The following is a 25187-nucleotide window of genomic DNA, read 5'->3' as shown; positions in this document are numbered from 1 at the left end:
GGAGCCTGCTGCCTGCCTCCTACAAAGGCCTACACTGAGTATACCAAACATTAGGAACAACTCCCTAATATTGAGTTGCACCCCTCACCTTTTGCCCTCAGAACAGCATCAATTCATCGGGGCATGGACTCCTACAGTTGTGTCTAGTTGTCTGGATGTCCTTTGGGTGGTTGACCATTCTTGATACACACAGGAAACTGTTGAGCATGAAAAACCCAGCAGTGTTGCAGTTCTTGACACAAACCGGTGCGCCTGGCACCTACTACCATACCCCGTTCAAAGGTACTTAAATATTTAATCTTGCCCATTCACCCTCTGAATGGCACACATACACAATCCATGTCTCAATTGTCTCAAGGCTTAAAGATCATTCTTTAACCTGTCTCCTCCCCTTCATCTACACTGATTGAAGTGGATTTAACAAGTGACATCAACAAGGCATTATAGCTTTCACCTGGTCAGTCTATGTCATGGAAAGAGTTTTGTATACTTAGTGTAAATAGCCTATAGAATAATCTCCATCTATTTGTTAAAAAAGTATACTCGGCCATCACAGACTTCATATCGGCAAATAAAACTCATAGAATAAAAAGGGAGGTTTTATATCTCCCTAAATCTGAGGGTGGTTTTGACATCCCAGACTTGGAATTTTATCAACTTAACACCCAAGGCTTTTACTTGCGATATATTGTTAAATGCACTAAAGAAGAACAATGTGTACATATTGAAGATGCGAATGCCCACCCCCAGAATCTTTTCACGTGTCTATTTTCAAAGGATAAAGCTAAGAACATTAAGAACTTCATAGTTAAAAACACTATAACAATATGGAAGACAATTAAACAGATTCTACAAGAACCAATATCACTCCCAAAAAACACAACCTTATCCAACAATCCTTGGATAGCTTTTCAGAATGCACCGATAAATATTGGTCCACATGGAAAACTAAAAGGTATAGAAACTGTAAATGACTTGGTAATAGGATATAGATTCATTTCCATGACAGAATTCAAAAGCAATTTTGGACTGACCAATGTAAGCACTTTCAAATGTAGTGCCTTAAGAAAGTATCCACACCACTTGACTTTTTCCACATTTTGTTGTGTTACAGCCTGAATTTAAAATGGATTAAATTGATATTTTTTTTCACTGTCCTACACACAATACCCATAATGTCAAGGCGGAATGTTTTTTATTTTTTATTTTACTCATTTATAAAAAATGTAAAGCTGAAATGTCGAGAGTCAATAAGTATTGAACCCCTTTGTTATGGCAAGCATAAATAAGTTCAGGAGTGGACATTTGCTTAACAAGTCACATAATAAGTTGCATGGATTCACTCTGTGCGCAATAATAGCATTTAACATGATTTTTGAATGACTACAGTGGCTTACCAAAGTATTCACCCCCTTGGCATTTTTCCTATTTTGTTGCCTTACAACCTGGAATTAAAATTGATTTTTTGCGTGTTTGTATCATTTGATTTACATAACATGCCTACCACTTTGAAGATGCAAAATATATTTTTTTGTGAAACAAACAATAAATAAGAAAAAAAAACAGAGAGCGTGCATAACTATTCACCCCCTGATAGATTCATTTGTATTTTAAGAATAAGGACTAAAGGATTTCACCCCAAATACAGTATAAATGTGTGAACGATGTTAGAGATATAATGTAGTGTCAACCCACTAACAGAGGGGGGGAGTTAGAAACTGCTGAGAAAGCATTCCAGGGTGAAGGGTACTAAGAAACTGTTTAAAGATGGGCGGAGCAAAGTGCCTTTGTGTGTCAAGGAATATAAAAGCTGTATGTATGTTTTTTGGCGCCAGAGCTCTCCATGATTAAAAATACAGATTATTCTTGCTGGTTGCGGACCTTTGTTTAATTCATGATTAAACCAGAGAATTTACACCCTCTGGGAATTATTCAGAGCATTAAGTTTGATTAATTAGAGATATAAATTCTCGTGACACCCCCCCAAAATCAATACTTTGTAGAGCCAGCTTGTCAGCAGTCTGTAATTACAGGGCCTCCTGTAGCTCAGTTGGTAGAGCATGGCGCTTGCAACGCCAGGGTTGTGGGTTCAATTTCCACGGGGGGCCAGTATGAAAAATGTATGCACTTACTAACTGTAAGTCGCTCTGGATAAGAGCGTCTGCTAAAATGACAAAAAAAAAAAAGTATCTTGGGGTATGTCTCTATAAGCTTGGCACATCTAGCCACTGGGATTTTTGCCCATTCTTCAAGGCAAAACTGCTCCAGCTCCTTCAAGTTCGATGGGTTCTGCTGGTGTACAGCAATCTTTAAGTCACACCACAGATTCTCAATTGGATTGAGGTCTGGGCTTTGACTAGGCCATTCCAAGACATTTAAATGTTTCCCCTTAAACCACTCAAGTGTTGCTTTAGCAGTATGCTTAGGGTCATTGTCCTGCTGGAAGGTGAACCTCCGTCCCAGTCTCAAATCTCTGGAAGACTGAAACAGGTTTCCCTCAAGAATTTCCCTGTATTTACCGCCATCCATCATTCCTTCAATTCTGACCAGTTTCCCAGTCCCTGCCGATGAAAAACATCCCCACAGCATGATGCTGCCACCACCATTCTTCACTGTGGGGATGGTGTTCTTGGGGTGATGAGAGGTGTTGGGTTTGCGCCAGACATTGCGTTTTCCTTGATGGCCAAAAAGCTCAATTTTTTTGTCTCATCTGACCAGAGTACCCTCTTCCATGTGTTTGGGGAGTCTCCCACATGCCTTTTGGCGAACACCAAATGTGTTTGCTTATTTCTTTCTTTAAGCAATGGCTTTTTTCTGGCCACTTCCGTAAAGCCCAGATCCTGTGACACTTAGATTGCACACAGGTGGACTTTATTTAACTAATTATGTGACTTCTGAAGGTAATTGGTTGCACCAGATCTTATTTAGGGGCTTCATAGCAAAGAGGTTGAATACATATGCACGCACCACTTTTCCGTAATTTATTTTTCCGATTTTTCCGAATTTAAAACACAGATTCAACCACAAAAAGCAGGGAGGTTTTCCAATGCCTCACAAAGAAGGGCACCTATTGGTAGATTGGTGAAAATAAAATAAAAAGCAGCCATTTAAATATCCCTTTGAGCATGGTGAAGTTATTAATTACACTTTGGGTGTTGTATCAATACACCCAGTCATTACAAAGATACAGGTGTCCTTCCTAACTCAGTTGCCAGAGAAGAAGGAAACCGCTCAGGTATTTCACCATGAGGCCAATGGTGACTTTGAAGTAGTTACAGAGTTTAATGGCTGTGATAGGAGAAAACTGAGGATGGATCAACAACATTGTAGTTACTCCACAATACTAATCTAATTGATAGAGTGAAAAGGAAGCCTGTACAGAATAAAAATATTCCAAAACAGGCATCCTGTTTGCAACAAGGCACTAAAGTAATACTGCACAAAATGTGGCAAAGCAATTCACTTTTTGTCCTGAATACAAAGTGTTATGTTTGGGGCAAATCCAATAGAACACATCACTTAGTACCACTCTCCATATATTTTCAAGCATAGTGGTGACTGCAACATGTTATGGGTATGCTTGTAATCGTTAAGGACTGGGGAGTTGTTCAGGATTTAAAAAATAAACGGAATGGAGCTAAGCACAGCCAAAATCCTCGAGGAAAACCTGGTTCAGTCTGCCTTCAACCAGATACTTGGAGATGAAGTCACCTTTCAGCAGGACAATAACCTAAAACAAACGGCCTAATCTACACTTACCAAGACAGTGAATATTCCTGAGTGTCCGAGTTGCAGTTTTGACTTAAATCTACTTCAAAATCTATGGTAAGACTTGAAAATGGTTGTCTAGCAATGATCAACAACCAATTTGACAGAGCTTGAATACTTTTGGAAAGAATAATGGGCAAATGTTGAACAATCCAGGTGTGGAAATCTCTTAAGAGACTTACCCAGAAAGACTCACAGCTGTAATGGCTGCCAAAGGTGCTCCTACAAAGTATTGACTCAGGGGTATGAATACTTATATGTTTGTATTTCATTTTCAATACATTTCCAAACATTTCTAAAAACATGTTTTCACTTTGTCATTATGGGGTATTGTGTGTAGATGGGTGAGATAAAAAAATATATTTAATCAATTTTGCATTCAGCTGTAACAAAATAACATGTGGAAAAAGTCAAGCGATATATACTTTCTGAAGGCACTGTACAAGATTCATATCACAAAATTTAGATTTGAGATCTTTTGGAAATCAGAGCAATCTTGAGGGAATCCTTTTTGACTAAGAAAAGGATATTCATATGATAGGTAAGACATACAAAACCTTGCAGAGCGCCTACCAACTGACAACCTCTTCGAAAAAAAATATAAACTATTGGAACCAAGACTTTAAAAAAGAACTGATATTGGAACAAGATGGAAGGAATGTTGAAACATAACTAACGAAATTACACTTTTAACTAACGAAATTACACACTTAATCCAATGTATAGATTAACATACACTACCGTTCAAAAGTTTGGGGTCAATTAGATAGAAATGTCCTTGTTTTTGAAAGAAAATCATTTTTATTGTCCTTTAAAATAACATCAAATTGATCAGAAATACAGTGTAGACATTGTTAATGTTGTAAATGGCTATTGTAGCTGGAAACGGCTGATTTTTAATGGAATATCTACATAGGCGTACAGAGGCCCATTATCAGCGACCATCAGTCCTGTGTTCCAATGGCACGTTGTGTTTGCTAATCCAAGTTTATCCTTTTAAAAGGCTAATTGATCATTAGAAAACCCTTTTGCAATTATGTTAGCACAGCTGAAAACTGTTGTGCTGATTAAAGAAGCAATAAAACTGGCCTTCTTGAGACTAGTTGAGTATCTGGAGCATCAGCAATTGTGGGTTCGATTACTGGCTCAAAATGGCCAGAAACAAAGAATTTTCTTCTGAAACTCGTCAGTCAATTCTTGTTCTGAGAAATGAAGGCTATTCCATGTGAGAAATTGCCAAGAAACTGAAGATCTCGTATAACGCTGTGTACTACTCCCTTCACAGAACAGCGCAAACTGGCTCTAACCAGAATAGAAAGAGGAGTGGGAGGCCCCAGTGCACAACTGAACAAGAGTTTGAGAAAAAGGCACCTCACAGGTCCTCAACTGGCAGCTTCATTAAATAGTACCCGCAAAACACCGTCAACAGTGAAGAGGCGACTCCGGGATGCTGACCTTCTAGGCAGAGTTGCAAAGAAAAAGCCATATCTCAGACTGCCCATCTTAATCTTTTATTTTTATTGGCCAGTCTGAGATATGGCTTTTTCTTTGCAACTCTTGCCGTTTCCAGCTACAATAGCCATTTACAACATGAACAATGTCTACACTGTATTTCTGATCAATTTGATGTTATTTTAATGGACCAGAAATGTGCTTTTCTTTCGAAAACAAGGACATTTCTAAGTGACCCCAAACTTTTGAAAGGTAGTGTATATAATTTATTACACAATAGACAAAATTCACAAATTCTACAGCACAATGACAGAGTCATGTCTTGTAAAACTAACACTGACTCAATAATTCATGCCTTCTGGGAGTGCTATAAAGTCCAAAAGTCATGGGCGGAGTTAGAAAGTTGCCTGTCAGAAGTATTACAATGTAAATTTACTTTGAATCCGTCTGCATATTTCAAGACATGTCATATGAGGGGGCAGTGAGATACAGTACCTGATGGGTTGGACGATACTCTTCTCGTCAATTGTCTTGAAAAAAACATATACATAAACTGGAAATCAACCAATCCTCCATCGTTAAGACAATGAAAAAATCAGCGTGGGCGATGGAGAGGAACAAAATGGTGCAATTTGAGGACATGTGGCAGAGAGTAGTGCAGACACTGGAGATAGGGGTGAGAACAGGTGGGTCTGGGCAGGAGTGAGGTTGTTAATGTTTGTGTGCGTCTGTATGTTGTCTTTTGTATGTGAATGTTTTATTTTGTATTGTTAATAAAAATAAATAATAATAATAATAATCTCCATCCAATATGCAACTGTTTGTGTACTCTATGTGAACATGTCTATGAATAATATGCATGTCTCAAATCAAATACAATTTTATTTGTCACATGCGTCGTAAACAGGTGTAGACTAACAGTGAAATGCTTACTTACGGGTCCTTTTCCAACAATGCAGTTAAAGATGATATATTTTTTAATAGTCTCTGAAGGATTTCCGTGTGTGAGAGTATCCCTGCTGAAGAGAGTACAGTTCACATGATCTCTTTATCTACATCTGCTTATATATAATATATAGTAACTTTTCATCTGGTAACATGAAGCACAATTAGAACAAACAAATGTCCTGAGTTTGCACCCATGGGGATGGAGGGTGGATCCCTATGTAACGTAAACAAGTCAATTACCCTCTATGAAGGATGCACAGGCGTCTCCTCCTTTCCCCTCCAAACACTCAGGCAGGAAACACAGAAGCAGTGGAAGGGGCCTGGATACAGAGGAAATGAGGTTGAAAGATACTGTGTGACTGGAGTCCTCTGACCTTATCTAGGGCAGAACAGAGTGGGTAAAACGGCAGGCACCTGCACAAGGCCTGTGAGGGATAGGAGGGAGGTGGGTTGGGGGTGTAGGACCTGGGGGGTAAAGGAGATAGAAACAGTTGCATTTGGGGAAGGGGGAGGACTGGCAAGCGTATGATGAAATGGTAGTGTGTGTCTGTAGACAGTTGTCTGGAGAGAGGGGAAGAGCCTTGTTAGGGGGAAGAGGAAGGGTAGAATATAAGGCCTTAGGGAGGTGAGGGGTACAAACGTGCAAAACAAGACCAACAGTACTAAAACAACCATTTCAAACCAAATGACGAGCTTTATTCCATGTTACACAGTACAGCACCAGGATGACAACACAAAACAAGTCCAAATTCACCGGTGATTATTCAGACACACTTGAAGCTCATTCATTTAACAACCAGTAACTAAAACTAAAGTCCCTGAATTCACCTCTCTGTCTGTGTGAGTGCCTGCTACTGAACAACCATACAATAACCTTGTAATAGGAGCTGTGTCATTACGTTGAGAAAACAGTTGAGGAACGTTTAGCAATCCTCTCCCCTCTTAGCTCAGGTTTAACAAGCAGCTAAGCTGACATGTTGATAAAACATAGATCTTTCATCATGTCAGAATCTCTGATGGTTGTTGGTATAAATAAGGTACATGATAGTGAGACAAATCTTTCTCCTCAGATGAGTTGGAACCACTCCAGAGAATCACAGTGTGCACAACAGGGAGGTGAAATGCAATCAACTTTAACTCTTCCAATGAACAGCGCACCAAACCGAATCACTCCAGGAGGTGGAGAGGGATGGCATAAATATCTGTGCTGTGTGGATTCTTCCTCTCTTTCTCGCTCTCCTTCTCCCTTTCAAGTCAAAGCTATAAAGTCTGATTCAGAGTTCAGGGTGTGGAATCATGAGTGTGCTACTCATTCTCCTCTTCTCACTCCTGGAATGGTTTCCTGGTGATGATGATGGCAAATGTGCTGAGGCAAGCAGGTTAGCAGTGCCACCACACCTCTAAAATCGGCAAGAGGGAGGAAGCCACTGAGGCAGACAGTCAGGGGTCTGAGTCCAGGTGACTCAGGTCACACACAGGTCCAGGAACAGATGGAGGTTTAATGAGAGTGCTGAGTGTAAACTGGGAATGTGAGGTCTGATAGGTCCAGGAGCAGCCGGCAGCAGGTACAGTCAGTAGGCCATCCAGAGACATGAACAGTCCAGAGGCCAAGTATTGGGCCGAGAAACCTTGGGAGGAACTGGGCCGGCATGTACAGAGTGTGTGTGTCACAATTGTAAGTGTATCTGTACCATTATTCCTTGTCATCGTTTCATGATGTTGCCGAGACGCACTTTCTTTTCCTGCTCAAACTGCCGGTGGTCAACTCTCTCCAGAAAATTATTTCTTTCCACATATCTAAAAACAAACACAGAAAAAATTATTACTAAAACACACAAACATCTAGCAGGAGATATTAAGTTATGCAATGTCTTCCTGTGGCTGGGTGGGATTGGCCTGGCTAGGCCTGGTCTCTTTGTGGCGGGAGCAGGGAGGTGATTTGCAGAGTCACAATTCTACGGCAGTGTATCTCCAATGACATTAAACCCTGTAGGCTAGCTGCTCTGATCCTACAGGAAAGCAGCCGTTCTGGGACACACGCATGTTCACAAGGTCCTGGGTCATTGTTATAGTGAACACCTGATAGCATGTTAGCGCATTTACACAAAACACAGGTGAATACGTTATTAAGTACAGTAACATAAACAACCAGAGAGCTTATGTTGTGTCACTTGAAAAGCTAAGGTGTAGTTAACCAAAACAGCATTTGTGTGATGACAATGAATGTAATGAATCCATCGGTGATAAGAGGGTGGCTGTAAGTGTCCCCAATGGCTGTTTAACCCTTCCCAGTTCCCACCCTGCAGGGGCAAGGAAAGGATCTCTTTCCATCTCCTTCTCTTAGCATGGCCTATGCACACCACATAGAGCCTTCTCGATACATAAGGGACAGCTAAAAAGATACCACTGTACCCAAAGTTCCTCCCCAAACCCATTCCCAGCTCCCTCACGCCCCACCACTGGTTGTTCTCTGGCCCTGGATCAGAGGGAGGGAGGCCTCCTCACTGGCCCCCCAGCCTGTGTGTGACCCCCCGTTGGAGAGCAGGCCCAGGGCATAGCCCTACCATGGGGCTGTCTGGAGCTCCAAGAACAGCTCTGTGGTCTCCCAGTGTGGCCTAGTGGACCGCCCTCAGCCCACTGCTGCCTCTCTCTCAGGACCCTGGCCTACACAGCCTACTGACGGACTTCCTCCACAGAACCACATCCCTCCCAAAGAGACATAAAAACACTGAGAAAGGGGAGGTACCGAGAGAAAGCAGCAATTTAGCATGTCGGATAGGCTGTATTTCTGAATTATCCAACTACAGTCTTTAATTGAATGTATATTTACTTACATTTACATTTACATTTTAGTCATTTAGCAGACGCTCTTATCCAGAGTGACTTACAGTTAGTGAGTGCATACATTTTTATTTATTTTTCATACTGGAATCGAACCCACAACCCTGGCGTTGCAAATGCCATGTTCTACCAACTGAGCTACATCCCTACCGGCCAGCCTCCTCTACTCTCAACAGGCAGTGACAGAGTTAATCATCCCAATGTCTCCAAGGCTGCTCCAATGATGTCATGCTAGATTAGCATCCCCAGGGGAGTATGAATCCCCCCTGCCTCCCTCTCTATTCTCCAAGTTACCATTTAACCAAGTGGCTGGCCCTCCCTGGTGGAGACTAAATCATCCCAAAGCAGTGGGACTGGAGAAATGAGAGCTAGCTCACACTGAGGAGTGCTGGGGTGCTGGGTAGCCATGGAGACAGGTGCAGGCTGGGTTATGATGATTACTGGAAGAGATAATACAGAGACCTCACCCTGTGGCAGCAGGTACGTCATCCCCAGCCCCAGAGCAGGCTGGGTAATCACAGGTGAGCAGATGCCTGACAACCCCAGGAAAACCCCATGGACTGGGCTGAGTGCTTTTATTGGGTTTAGAGACAAATTAACCCTTAAAAAGGCCCAGTGCAGTCAAAATTCTGTTATTTCCTGTGTTTTGTATCATATTGTACAACATCATGAAACTATATAAAAATGTGATCAGTGTTATTTCCTGATAGTTGCTGGTTGAAAATATAATTTACACAGGGCTTTCTAATCAGCAGGTTTTGCATGGGTGGAGTTTTTGCTTGCCTGTTGATATCAGAAGGCAGTATAAGTTAATAGACAAATAACAAAGAGAGTTCCAAACCTAATAACAGCTAGTTTTCAGGTTACATATCCCTCCATGAGGGCCCTCCAATTAGGTCCCTCACTCAAACCATTCCCAGACAGTACTAGCAAAATTCTAGCTAGAGAAATGTCCCCACACCCTACCAAAAAGGCAATTTTTGTTTATTTTTTATCATTTTAATGGAAAAGTATTACAGTAAGGTACTTGATTGTCACCAATAAAGTACTTTATATTGAGATAAAAACAGCTACATTGGGCCTTTAAATCAGAGGACTAGCAAAAGGTACGTGTGGAAAGCAACCCACCTTACAGAATTAGGCTGTATCACCTGACACATGACTGTCAGTGTCACCCAGGGATGACAAAATACCATAAAGATCAATGTATCAAAATAAACTACAAAATACTTTTTGAAATGTATTTCATTAAAATACATGTATTTTGTATTTTTAAATACAGAAATACATTTGCAAATAGCCGGGCTGAACAGCAACAAACATTCTCAGTAATAATAATAATAATAATAATAATAATAATAATATGCCATTTAACAGACGCTTTTATCCAAAGCGACTTAGTCATGCCTGCATATTTTTTTTGGTGTATGGGTGGTCCCGGGGATCGAACCCACTACCCTGGCGTTACAAGCGCAGTGCTCTACCAGCTGAGCTACAGAGGACCACAGTAACGGTTACAGAACATTGTAATTGCTATGACTGTGATATGTTGTTGTTTATCTAGTTGAATGCACTGACTGTAAGTCACTCTGGATAAGAGTGTCTGCTAAACGACCAAAACGTAAATGTATATGTGAAAATGAACATACCAAAAAAAATAATGTGGGGTCATGTCTAGATGGGATACAGCTTAACCTAATTTTCGTAACCGACTGCGTAAATTCTCTGAAACCTGCTAAGAAAAGTCAATTTTGACAAAACCTTGTTTTTCGGGGTGGAGCTCATTAGAATAATACTCAGCATTCCTTGCAATTGTCCATTTTTACATACACATTTATACAGTGGGGGAAAAAGTATTTAGTCAGCCACCAATTGTGCAAGTTCTCCCACTTAAAAAGATGAGAGAGGCCTGTAATTTTCATCATAGGTACACGTCAACTATGACAGACAAAATGAGAAAAAAAAAATCCAGAAAATCACATTGTAGGATATTTAAATGAATTTATTTGCAAATTATGGTGGAAAATAAGTATTTGGTCACCTACAAACAAGCAAGATTTCTGGCTCTCACAGACCTGTAACTTCTTCTTTAAGAGGCTCCTCTGTCCTCCACTCGTTACCTGTATTAATGGCAAGCTTCCCACAATAAGTTGGGTGAATTTTGGCCCATTCCTCCTGACAGAGCTGGTGTAACTGAGTCAGGTTTGTAGGCCTCCTTGCTCGCACACGCCTTTTCAGTTCTGCCCACACATTTTCTATAGGATTGAGGTCAGGGATTTGTGATGGCCACTCCAATACCTTGACTTTGTTGTCCTTAAGCCATTTTGCCACAACTTTGGAAATATGCTTGGGGTCATTGTCCATTTGGAAGACCCATTTGCGACCAAGCTTTAACGTCCTGACTGATGTCTTGAGATGTTGCTTCAATATATCCACATCATTTTCCTTCCTCATGATGCCATCTATTTTGTGAAGTACACCAGTCCCTCCTGCAGCAAAGCACCCCCACAGCATGATGCTGCTACCCCGTGCTTCACGGTTGGAATGGTGTTCTTCAGCTTGCAAGCGTTCACCTTTTTCCTCCAAACATACAGTGGGGGAAAAAAGTATTTAGTCAGCCACCAATTGTGCAAGTTCTCCCACTTAAAAAGATGAGAGAGGCCTGTAATTTTCATCACAGGTACACGTCAACTATGACAGACAAAATTAGAAAAAAAAATCCAGAAAATCACATTGTAGGATTTTTAATGAATTTATTGGCATATGATGGTGGAAAATAAGTATTTGGTCAATAACAAAAGTTTCTCAATACTTTGTTATATACCCTTTGTTGGCAATGACACAGGTCAAACGTTTTCTGTAAGTCTTCACAAGGTTTTCACACACTGTTGCTGGTATTTTGGCCCATTCCTCCATGCAGATCTCCTCTAGAGCAGTGATGTTTTGGGGCTGTCGCTGGGCAACACAGACTTTCAACTCCCCTCCAAAGATTTTCTATGGGGTTGAGATCTGGAGACTGGCTAGGCCACTCCAGGACCTTGAAATGCTTCTTACGAAGCCACTCCTTCGTTGCCCGGGCGGTGTGTTTGGGATCATTGTCATGCTGAAAGACCCAGCCACGTTTCATCTTCAATGCCCTTGCTGATGGAAGGAGGGTTTCACTCAAAATCTCACGATACATGGCCCCATTCATTCTTTCCTTTACACGGATCAGTCGTCCTGGTCCCTTTGCAGAAAAACAGCCCCAAAGCATGATGTTTCCAACCCCATGCTTCACAGTAGGTATGGTGTTCTTTGGCTGCAACTCAGCATTCTTTGTCCTCCAAACATGACTGAGTTGAGTTTTTACCAAAAAGTTATATTTTGGTTTCATCTGACCATATGACATTCTCCCAATCCTCTTCTGGATCATCCAAATGCACTTCAGACGGGCCTGGACATGTACTGGCTTAAGCAGGGGGACACGTCTCGCACTGCAGGATTTGAGTCCCTGGCGGCGTAGTGTGTTACTGATGGTTGGCTTTGTTACTTTGGTCCCAGCTCTCAGCAGGTCATTCACTAGGTCCCCCCCGTGTGGTTCTGGGATTTTTGCTCACCGTTCTTGTGATCATTTTGACCCCACGGGGTGAGATCTTGCATGGAGCCCCAGATCGAGGGAGATTATCAGTGGTCTTGTATGTCTTCCATTTCCTAATAATTGCTCCCACAGTTGATTTCTTCAAACCAAGCTGCTTACCTGTTGCAGATTCAGTCTTCCCAGCCTGGTGCAGGTCTACAATTTTGTTTTTGGTGTCCTTTGACAGCTCTTTGGTCTTGGCCATTGTGAAGTTTGGAGTGTGACTGTTTGAGGTTGTGGACAGGTGTCTTTTATACTGATAACAAGTTCAAACAGGTGCCATTAATACAGGTAACGAGTGGAGGACAGAGGAGCCTCTTAAAGAAGAAGTTACAGGTCTGTGAGAGCCAGAAATCTTGCTTGTTTGTAGGTGACCAAATACTTATTTTCCACCATAATTTGCAAATAAATTCATTAAAATCCTACAATGGGATTTTTCTGGATTTTTTTTCTCAATTTGTCTGTCATAGTTGACGTGTACCTATGATGAAAATTACAGGCCTCTCTCATCTTTTTTAAGTGGGAGAACTTGCACAATTGGTGGCTGACTAAATACTTTTTTGCCCCACTGTAATGATGGTCATTTTGGCCAAACAGTTCTATTTTTGTTTCATCAGACCAGAGGACATTTCTCCAAAAAGTACGATATTTGTCCCCATGTGCAGTTGCAAACCGTAGTCTGGCTTTTTTATGGCGGTTTTGGAGCAGTGGCTTCTTCCTTGCTGAGCGGCCTTCCAGGTTATGTCGATATAGGACTTGTTTTACTGTGGATATAGATACTTTTGTACCTGTTTCCTCCAGCATCTTCACAAGGTCCTTTGCTGTTGTTCTGGGATTGATTTGCACTTTTCGCACCAAAGTATGTTAATCTCTAGGAGACAGAACGCGTCTCCTTCCTGAGCGGTATGACGGCTGCGTGGTCCCATGGTGTTTATACTTGCGTACTATTGTTTGTACAGATGAACATGGTAATTTCAGGCGTTTGGAAATTGCTCCCAAGGATGAACCAGACTTGTGGAGGTCTACAATTTATTTTCAGAGGTCTTGGCTGATTTATTTTCATTTTCCCATGATGTCAAGCAAAGAGGCACTGAGTTTGAAGGTAGGCCTTGAAATACATCCACAGGTACACCTCCAATTCACTTAAATTATGTCAATTAGCCTATCAGAAGCTTCTAAAGCCTTGACATCATTTTCTGGAATTTTCCAAGCTGTTTAAAGGCACAGTCAACTTCTGACCCACTGGAATTGTGATACAGTGAATTATAAGTTTAATAATCTGTCTGTAAACAATTGTTGGAAAAATTACTTGTGTCATGCACAAAGCAGATGTCCTATCCGACTTGCCAAAACTATAGTTCGTTAACAAGAAATTTGTGGAGTGGTTGAAAAATGAGTTTTAATGACTCCAACCTAAGTGTATGTACATTTCTGACTTTATACTGCCCATCTCTGGTGTCACCACTCAGTGGATAGAGACCCTCGGCCCGCCTGACAGAATTGGGTCATCTGCACACATTTTTCTTCCAATCCACATCACTGTTATTTTGGCATCATTAATTTCTCTGTCATTTCATAATGTGCTCCACAAAGCAGGTCACCTCCCTGTGAGTGAACACTTGAACTAGGCTAAGTGTGTCATAAGCCTCAAGGTGACAGCCTTTTAGTGGTTGAGGAGATAGGAATATAGCGTGCTGGGTAGTTTGTTGTCTACACAGATTACTTTTATCCCTGAGCTCTCACTGTGAGATACACACACCATAAGACTGGCCTACATCTCTTCAACATTCATTATTCATGATCAAAAGCAAAGAGATGTTCAGAAGAAAGTTGGTTACATAGTTAATTTAGACCAGGGATGGGCAACTTTGATGTGGGTGGGAGCCACAAAAAAATCTGAACTCATCATGAGGGGCCGCAGTGGCTCGCAGGTCTGCGTACCCACATCCATACCCACACATGCAGTCAGAGTAGACCCCTAGCCTTTTGGGGGCCCTAAGCAAAATTTTGAGCAACAATTGAAGTTTTAGATTTAATTTCCTGCAATTCTACGCATTTTGCATTGGGTTGAGACAAATTTGTGCAGTTTTCAATATGATATCTGATGATCAATGGGGCCCCACCCAGTGGGTTATTCGACCTTGCTTACTACAAGTTTAGATAGCTGGCCACTAAACTAACTTAACAATCTAAAAATGTTTAGCTGACATGGGCTAATTGAGTGACTGTCAGTGACTGACAACAATAGAACAACTCCTGATGCACAAGCACATTTTGAAATTGCACCTTGTGTATTCTATTATTCTAACTTTTAACAGTAAGCTGAGACCCCGAAATGAATCCGCAGGCCAACAAAAAGGGGGTGGCCCATGGGCCGCCAGTTGCCTATTTAGACCAAGTGAACTCTTACCCTAATTTCACGGCCTGACTATCTCCTACAGTGGGGAAAAAAAGTATTTAGTCAGCCACCAATTGTGCAAGTTCTCCCATTTAAAAAGATGAGAGAGGCCTGTAATTTTCATCATAGGTACACGTCAACTATGACAGACAAAATGAGATTTTTTTTCTCCAGAAAATCACATTGTAGGATTTTTTATGAATTTATTTGCAAATTATGGTGGAAAATAAGTATTTGGTCAATAACAAAAGTTTCTCAATACTTTGTTATATACCCTTTGTTGGCAATGACACAGGTCAAACGTTTTCTGTAAGTCTTCACAAGGTTTTCACACACTGTTGCTGGTATTTTGGCCCATTCCTCCATGCAGATCTCCTCTAGAGCAGTGATGTTTTGGGGCTGTCGCTGGGCAACACGGACTTTCAACTCCCCTCCAAAGATTTTCTATGGGGTTGAGATCTGGAGACTGGCTAGGCCACTCCAGGACCTTGAAATGCTTCTTACGAAGCCACTCCTTCGTTGCCCGGGCGGTGTGTTTGGGATCATTGTCATGCTGAAAGACCCAGCCACGTTTCATCTTCAATGCCCTTGCTGATGGAAGGAGGTTTTCACTCAAAATCTCACGATACATGGCCCCATTCATTCTTTCCTTTACACGGATCAGTCGTCCTGGTCCCTTTGCAGAAAAACAGCCCCAAAGCATGATGTTTCCACACCCATGCTTTACAGTAGGTATGGTGTTCTTTGGATGCAACTCAGCATTCTTTGTCCTCCAAACACGACGAGTTGAGTTTTTACCAAAAAGTTCTATTTTGGTTTCATCTGACCATATGACATTCTCCCAATCCTCTTCTGGATCATCCAAATGCACTCTAGCAAACTTCAGACGGGCCTGGACATGTACTGGCTTAAGCAGGGGGACACGTCTGGCACTGCAGGATTTGAGTCCCTGGCGGCGTAGTGTGTTACTGATGGTAGGCTTTGTTACTTTGGTCCCAGCTCTCTGCAGGTCATTCACTAGGTCCCCCGTGTGGTTCTGGGATTTTTGCTCACCGTTCTTGTGATCATTTTGACCCCACGGGGTGAGATCTTTGCGTGGAGCCCCAGATCGAGGGAGATTATCAGTGGTCTTGTATGTCTTCCATTTCCTAATAATTGCTCCCACAGTTGATTTCTTCAAACCAAGCTGCTTACCTATTGCAGATTCAGTCTTCCCAGCCTGGTGCAGGTCTACAATTATGTTTCTGATGTCCTTTGACAGCTCTTTGGTCTTGGCCATAGTGGAGTTTGGAGTGTGACTGTTTGAGGTTGTGGACAGGTGTCTTTTATACTGATAACAAGTTCAAACAGGTGCCATTAATACAGGTAATGAGTGGAGGACAGAGGAGCCTCTTAAAGAAGAAGTTACAGGTCTGTGAGAGCCAGAAATCTTGCTTGTTTGTAGGTGACCAAATACTTATTTTCCACCATAATTTGCAAATAAATTCATTAAAAATCCTACAATGTGATTTTCTGGATTTTTTTTCCTCAATTTGTCTGTCATAGTTGACGTGTACCTATGATGAAAATTACAGGCCTCTCTCATCTTTTTAAGTGGGAGAACTTGCACAATTGGTGGCTGACTAAATACTTTTTTCCCCCACTGTATGTGGTTTGTGTGTGTGACAGAAATAGGCATGTGTATGATGCACACATATCTGTTAATATCCACAGAACATAGGGGGAGGGGGGAGGTGGACAGTGAATATGCACCAATTTAGTGTAGGTGTCTGTGTGTGGGGGGTTTCAATAATGTGCACAGGAAAGAGCAGGTTAAAAATACATATGAATACACACGCAAACCCACCTAACCACACACCTACACACTGCAGCAAAGGGCAAGCTGTGGTAGTGCATTCATTAGCATTGAGGAGTGAAAGGCAGAGCTCCTGGGTAAATGGATCTGGACTGCTATCGCCATGTACAGAGCAGGTGCTGCTCTGCACCCGACTCCCTGCCCCTCTCTAACCTCATATAACCTGCTCTAGACTGTTTTCTTAGCTCTGCTCCGCTCATTTCCTTTCCTGTGACGCAGGAGGAGAAGGGACCAGCAGCCACGCTGCATAGCTCATCAGTCAGAGACACAGAGCAGGATGGAGAAGAAGAGAGAAAAATGGTGGGGGGGCTGTTCAATTATTCATCTGTTCAACAGTAACCTTTAGGAAAGAATAATGCCACTGCAGGACCTCTCTGACAGCAGAGAGAAAATCCTGTACTGGGAGAGACAGGCAGGAAGGGAGATGGGCGCCACTGAAAGCCCTGGATGTCAGGTGATGCTGGTATTCTTCTGAGCAGGCATGCAGATGGACAGCTGCTCCATAGCTACAGGTCAGGCAGGGGGATTATAGGCATTGATTGAAACTCTGTGTTAAATTCAAATCTCCCATCCATCATATTTAAACCAATATGACAACAATCTCGATGGAAATTAGCAAATCAACTTGATTGGAGGTACACAACACACTCCCCGCCTCTCGTCATGAGCCATCCAGCCGTTACCGAGAACCACATACCGGATTTCTTAACAGGGTTGTTAGCAATTGATTTTTAAGAGTTTTCTTGATCCTACCTAGCTCAAATTCTAGATGTCGGATTAAAAGTAGACTATAGCATCCATAAAGTGAGCACACTGACAAGATTTGTAGGTGCAACAGTTTTTATTAAATGTATAATTTATCGCTCTCACGTGCACATTTCCGTCCATTAAGAAACAACGATGTGCTACCTTTTTGTAGCATTTCTGACAATGCTAACATATTTTTTCAGCCGAATCTCAGAGTTCTAATGTTACGTTGCTAATGTTAGCTTGCTTGTACAAAGTCCAGCAGCTAGCCTCTGTAGCTAGCTAACACCAGTCAGCTGAAAGCTAGCTAGCTAACGGGCAAATAAAAAGGTAGATAGCCAACGAATGTGGTTTCATTTTGATTAGCTAGCTAGCTAACGTAATGTTATACCAGTGATGAGAGTTAACGTTGGCTAGGTAGCTAACCAACAAGCGAGGAAAGCTAGCTAGCTATATTTAGGCAAATAAGGTTTTTCACATAAGGCTGAAGTCATCATGTGTAAACTGCTGATCTAGACACTTGCGTGTAATCATAGCACAAACAAATATGCACAAATAAACTTGCGAACATCCTTGGCTGCTATGATAGCCAATTAACTTTAGCTAGCTAAGTAACCTTAGCTAACGTTACACTCTTACGTTGGCTAACGTGTATGGCCAGTTCATGCACCACAATGGATCATATTTTCTTACACAAAACATAACTAGTTAGCTAGTTAAGTTCAGTTTAAAATCACCAAACTTTGGGAAACTGCCACCCTACTCACATTAATTTGCATTGCACATACCAAGCTATGGTAAGATGAGGTATCCTGATTTCAGACAGGACAAACACTGCAGTTAGCTACGCTAGATTTCCTCGAAGAACAACCAAGACCACACAAACCATTGCCGAGAAAACAAAATGTATTGTTAAGAAACAGCAAGCTAGTTATGAACCGCATATAGTAAATGGTTGAACCACAAACGCACATGTAAACAGTTGCGCATGCTGGCATTGGTGGAGAGTGGGTTGAGGGAGAAACCCAGACAAATCTATAACTGCGATGTGTCTGGGGACCAAGGAGCACATCACAGTGCTGGCCTGCTTCAACGCAGCTGGGGAGGATGTCCCCCCATTTATCATCTACCCCAAGTGTTTCCCCGGTGGCCACTACACACTGGGAGCCCAGCTGGGACTTGGTGACCAGTCAGGATCGAGGGAAAGATGAATAGAGCAAAGTACAGAGAGATCCTTGATGAAAACCTGCTCCAGAGCGCTCAGGATATCAGACTGGGGCAAAGGTTCACCTTCCAACAGGACAACGATCACTAAGCACACAGCCAAGACAACGCAGGAGTGGCTTCGGGACAAGTCTCTGAATGTCCTTGACTGGCCCAGCCAGAGCCCAGACTTGAATCTGATCTAACATTTCTGGAGAGACCTGAAAATAGCTGTGCAGCAATGCCCCCCATCCAACCTGACAGAGCTTGAGAGGATCTGCAGAGAAGAATGGGAGAAACTCCCCAAATACAGGTGTGCCAAGCTTGTAGCGTCATTCTCAAGGCTGTAATCGCTGCCAAAGGTGCTTCAACAAAGTACTGCGTAAAGCGTCTGAATTCTTATGTAAATGTGATATTTCCGTTTTATATTTGTAATACATTTGCATACATTTCTAAAAACCTATTTTTGCTTTGTCATTATGGGGTATTGCATGTAGATTGATGAGAACAATTAAAAAAAAATCTATTTTAGAATAAGGCTGTAATGTAACAAAATGTGGAAAAAGTGAAGGGTTCTGAATACTTTCAAATGCACTGTATAAAGTGTCATATTGGGATGCAAACTCAAAATGGAATACATTTCAACGCTATATCTGACATTGTGGTCTAAAGGAAAATGTTTTCATGTGGGTGTGTAGCTACATATGGCCTTGAAACCGTTGTAACCTGTGTATGGTTTGGGAACGTGTTCATTCCACTCGTGTGTGGGAAAATCATGGTAGACATTACTTACATCATAGATCCGTCATATTCACAATCACAGCTGGTCATTGAGATCTATAGTGTCTGCTGGTTTTCATTCTTACCTCTCCATCAAGAACTGGCTTACACTAGAGAAGCCAGGTAAGGTCATTGTCCATTGAGTTGGTGACTTCTTGGTTGAGGCAACAAAGACCAGCAGGCCACAAGACTCCAAAGACAAAGCCATAGATAGGGTGTTAAAGTGTTCTTTGTTGTGAGTGTTAGAATTCCGATTGAACAACTTTGCAGAGGGAAAGCCAATTGAAAAAGCGTTGGTGATCAGAGTATGTATGAAAAATGTATGCACTCACTAACTGTAAGTCGCTCTGGATAAGAGCGTCTGCTAAATGACTAAAATATAAATATAATAAAATATAAATATGATATAAATATAATATATAAATATATGGTACAGGTGTCTTCTTTTTTAAAGCCCATAATCATGTGTGTGAGGTGTACATGTTTCTTTGAAAGTAGATTTGTTTAAGACTACCAAGAAACACTGTGTGACCCTGATTTAGCCCACTGCAGTAAAAGGTTTTAAGGCAAAAATGAGGGTGGTTGGTCGGGGTGGAAGGATGGGCGTATAACGCAAATGTCTAGCAACCCAAAGGTTGCTAGACATTTCATGGACAACTTTAGCATTTTAGCTAATTACCAACTTTGCAACTACTTGAAACTACTTAGCATGTTAGCTAACCATTCCCGTAACCCTAACCCTTTAACATAACTCCTAACCTTAACCCCTAGCCTAGCTAACGTTAGCCTCCTAGCTAACGTTAGCAACAACAAATTGGAATTCGTAACATATCATACGTAATGGAAATTCATAACATCTTTATTTGGCGCATCACGCTCTAGCGACTCCTTGTGGCGTGCCGGGCACCTGCAGGCTGACTTCGGTTGTCAGTTGAACAGTGCTGGTTTCCGGGTTAAGCGGGCGTGGTTTGACGGGTCATGTTTCGGAGGACACATGACTCGACCTTCGCCTCTCCCAAACCTGTTGGGGAGTTGCAATGATGAGACAAGATTGAAATTGGGGAGAAAAAGGGGGTAAAATACAATATATATATATATATATATATATATATATATATATATTATTTTTAAGAATGTTAATTTCTCTACCATAACAACGTTTTAGAGAATTTGGCAGTACGTCCAACCGGCCTCACAACCGCAGACCACTTGTAACTATTCCAGCCCAGGACCTCCACATCCGGCTTCTTTACCTGCGGGATCATCTGAGACCAACCACCCGGACAGCTGATGAAACTGAGGTGTATTTCTGTCTGTAATAAAGCCCTTTTGTGGAGAAAAAGGTATTCTGATTGGCTGGGCCTGGTTGCCCAGTGGGTGGGCCTGGCTCCCAAAATAATTTGGAATGAACTCTTCCAGACATTTAAATGGTCTGTCGAAGTCAAGGTGTTAAGTTCCTAGTGTAATGGTTAAGAGTTCCCGCCTGTGGATCATAACATTGCGGGTTTGCCTCCTGGAGGAGATATTTTGACCATTCTTTCGTTAAACCTCATAGATGTAAAGTCCCCTGTTTAGGGGTCCTGCGTGGTTCTGACTGACATTTTCGCTTATAAATCAATCTGAGGACACCGTAGATCAAAATGGCCTGCATTGAGCGATAGCCCTGGTTCCTACGGACACAGAGGCTGCAGTCCAAATTCAAAGTAGACAGCCCTCGGCCCTAAACTCTCAGCCCTTGAATTATATTTTACATCGTCACATCCGAGTGTACCTTCAATGTCCCTTGCGAGGGAGAGTGATGATCGGATGTCCCAAGCGAGGGAGAGTGATGATCGGAGAGCCAATGTCCTTGGTGGAAATCTTGAAATTGAGCTTAAAAATAACCAACCTAAATCTATGAATGTATCCAGCAAGCTAACGTAGCTAGCTAGCACTCCTGTCAGGTAGCTAGCTAGCTACAGTTACCCACAGCTGGCTAGCTAGTTTTCTAGTTTGGTCATTTATTCCAATACATTTCAGAATTCCCAAAAATATGTTTATGAAGCTACCTTCGTTTTATAGGGTCCGCACTACGAGACTAAGCCAATTTGCCAACGCTAAAATCAATGTAATCTATATATTTGTTTCAGTAAGCTAGCTTCATAATTTTGCCTGACATGCCAAAAATGCAGCCGTGTTGATTAAATTTGACACTTTGCGGCCACCGGAGTATGACATGTGACTACAGTTTGCATTGAATTGTGAGTCATATCAACCCCACAAGTGATCATAGTTCTTCACTCGCTGCCTCAAGCTAAATTGAGGGCCAAGGGGGCAACTTTAGTGAATTGGACCTCCACTTAAGATAGCAATCAAACTGCATCCGGTTTCGACTGAGATTCCCCCAAGGGAAAGAGGCTAGCGCGAGGGCTGAGGGGGTAAAAATAACGTGTTTGGTCTGCAGCCAGAGTATATATCCTGAGCCAGTGTGACGTAGGACGTGAAATCTGAAACCACTTGAAGCTAGGATGTACTTCCTACCGTTTCATTTGCTCTTCCGACTGTCCATCAAATCTTGGCTGAACCCTACATCACAGCCACTGCTTGCAATCGTTACATCGTAGCGCAGCAGGAGAGAGTGGTTTAATTACGGTAGCACATTCAGATATCGATTTATACCCATAAATCTAAAATAATTCATAGGTTTTAAACAAAAAACACTTTATGTTTGTCATAGACGGACAAGATTAATAGGAGATGAAAGTAGAGTTCCTAGCGAGTTCAGGAAGCCAAGCTAGAGCTATGTGAGACGTTCACAGGGATGGGGGCAGACGTTTTGATCACGAGAGACCTTTCGATAATATGCACATTTTCTCTAACACTAAACATACAAATATGAAGGTGAAATCTTATAGTTAGTTGTTTTATAATTTATAAAGCATAAGTCATTTCAAGCCTTATACAGTTTTGTTGAACAGGAAATACATCATATAAAATATTTCATATTTTCATAATGTCTGCTGTCTACTTGAGCTTGTGTCCTTTTTTTTTTATACCAGAAAGGTGAGATTTTAACCTTTCTTTGAGTATGCAGCATTGCTAGTTATTGTTTATGGCCCTCACATGATAAATAATTAGTTTTGTGGATTACGTAGATTACATTTTTTATTACATTTAGTTACATTTTACTGGTTAATAGTTTTGACAGCCCCCTCCCGACACAAACACACTTACAGTATTTTAATTTATTAGGTGGCTCTTAAAAGAGACTTTGGGTTTGTGAAGAGGCAGGCAAGTGGCACTGAGTGTTGTTATGTGTCCTACTGCGTGCATCTTGCTAGAACGGGGGAGAGACTAGAGCCTGTTATGCCAAATAGTGTCCCCCTGCCAAAAAGTGTTCTGACCGGCCTACATAAATGAACCAAAGTGTCCGTTGCTAAGGCTCTATTTTATCTCGTAGCAGACAGAGGACATGGGCAGTTCTAGTTATATTTCACCTCATAAGCGCTCGCAAAATTATTACCTCAGAATTGCTCTCCAAGGACAGTGTTTTTGACGGTGACTACTTGCTGAAGAAACCTCCCAGCTCAGAGTATCTTTTAGGATGATGTTAAGACACAGCTCTGACAAACTTTGAGCCAGGAGTAAAGTAAACTTTTTAAAGTTTATCTCAGCTAGTAATCACGACAGTTTGAGGTACTGCAAAGGAAAGATAGTAATAACACTCATTTACATGTTGCAAATTATGGGGAATAACCAATCGCGATGAGGCATCGCCAGCTGTGAAATGTATAGCACGCTTCAGATAACCACGGTGAATGTGACTCTACATCAAATGTTGCAATGGTAAAACGTTTGATATAATTTCCGCCTGACCCGATCACTTTGCCTACTCTTAATTCTTGCCTAATATGTTGGCATGCATAACTTTTTAATTTTTTTCTTCTTTACCAATTTCGATATTTTGAATGTGATAGGCATTTTGTTCTGTATCATACAGTATAATGGTTTAAAAGCAGGATTTGTATAATATTACCGTTATATCCACACACTCATCACTTCCGTTAAACAACTTTAAATCACTTTGGCACAGTAGGCATCAAGTTACTTGCCGATAATGTTGCATAAAACATTTGAAAGGTCTATCATTTTTACCGAACACAATTAAATGCTTTCAATTGCCCACTTATAGGCATTAATAATTTAGGCATCTTAAAACTTTGTTTTTTGTTTTTAATAAGGCTGGACTGCTGCAGAGCTCAGCCAGGAACAAGCTGCCAATCATCACAAAACACTTGTCTATAGGGGATTCTCTTCGTGACTATCCACAGTCCAACCTGCTGGTAACTACTATAGATAGATAGAGGCCACTGGTATTAGAGACAGATGTGTTCTGTAGCTCAGGATTATTACTGGACAGTAGATAGGATATAGGACCAGTCCATCAGGATAAGGCTGGTAGGTAGAGGCAAAACACTTTTTAACTGATCTATCAGTTTCCCTGACTGTTGAACTGGTGGAGTGGTGTTGCAGTACACTATATGGCATCACTGGTACTACCAGAGAGAGACTCACCCCTCTTTGCCGCGGTTGTGGATGGCCAGCTCGTCCCCGATGCCTTCCTCATCCTTGAATGCGTTCCAGTCCATCTTAGACTTCTCTAACGTGCTCATCTTCTGTTTCTTCCCCCCGAGGCGATTCAGGATGCTGCCCATCCCTGCAGGCCTCTTCACACTGAGGGGGACACATATGAACGTTACACAATGAAAGAACACAGAGGAGGGGAGGTGTTTCATTGTGACACAGGGCTGATGAAGTTAGCAATTTTTGCAAGCCTCATCTTCAGCAAACGGCAGAGCGAAATTATGAACGTTTCAAGGGAGAGCAATAAATGAAATTAGAGCCCGACTGATATTATCAGTCGATATTGGCCTTTTACCGCTATATCGGTATCGGCCGATAATTCCACCAATAAATAGGATGAAAAAAGGGAATCTCATGCTTATCTGAACACTTGATGTGATTAATTTCACAACGTAAAAAAAAAAATCTACACTACCGGTCAAAAGTTTTAGAACACCTACTCATTCAAGGGTTTTTCTTTATTTTTACTATTTTCTACATTGTAGAATAATAGTGAAGACATCACAACTATGAAATAACACATATGGAATCATGTAGTAACCAAAAAAAGTGTTAAACAAATCAAAATATATTTTATATTTGAGATTCTTCAAAGTAGCCACCCTTTGCCTTGATGACAGCTTTGCACACTCTTGGCATTCTCTCAACCAGCTTCATGAGGTAGTCACCTGGAATGCATTTCAATTAACAGGTGTGCCTTCTTAAAAGTGAATTTGTGGAATTTATTTCCTTCTTAATGCGTTTGCGCCAATCAGTTGTGTTGTGACAAGGTAGGGGGGTATACAGAAGATTGCCCTATTTGGTAAAAGACCAAGTCCATATTATGGCAAGAACAGCTCAAATAAGCAAAGAGAAACGACAGTCCATCATTACTTTAAGACATGAAAATCAGTCAATACGGAAAACTTCAAGAACTTTGAAAGTTTCTTCAAGTGCAGTCGCAAAAACCATCAAGC

At 41.5% G+C, this 25187-nt stretch overlaps 1 protein-coding gene across 1 annotated transcript in view; it reads right to left on the bottom strand.

The window, feature by feature from the left end:
- Window positions 1-6842: 6842 nt before the first annotated feature.
- LOC121531863 (craniofacial development protein 1) overlaps window positions 6843-25187 on the bottom strand; it is a 40429-nt gene continuing 22084 nt past the window's right edge. Inside the window, exons 6-7 of the mRNA XM_045227175.1 lie at window positions 24163-24321; window positions 6843-7965 (exon numbers count right to left, since the gene is read on the bottom strand). Coding sequence (XP_045083110.1) covers window positions 7872-7965; window positions 24163-24321 — 253 coding nt within the window. The 3' untranslated portion in view covers window positions 6843-7871. The remainder of the gene's footprint in view (window positions 7966-24162; window positions 24322-25187) is intronic.

This window comes from Coregonus clupeaformis, chromosome 19, assembly GCF_020615455.1.
Source record: "Coregonus clupeaformis isolate EN_2021a chromosome 19, ASM2061545v1, whole genome shotgun sequence".
Taxonomy (NCBI): domain Eukaryota; kingdom Metazoa; phylum Chordata; class Actinopteri; order Salmoniformes; family Salmonidae; genus Coregonus; species Coregonus clupeaformis.
This window is presented reverse-complemented; position numbering and strand designations above follow the sequence as displayed.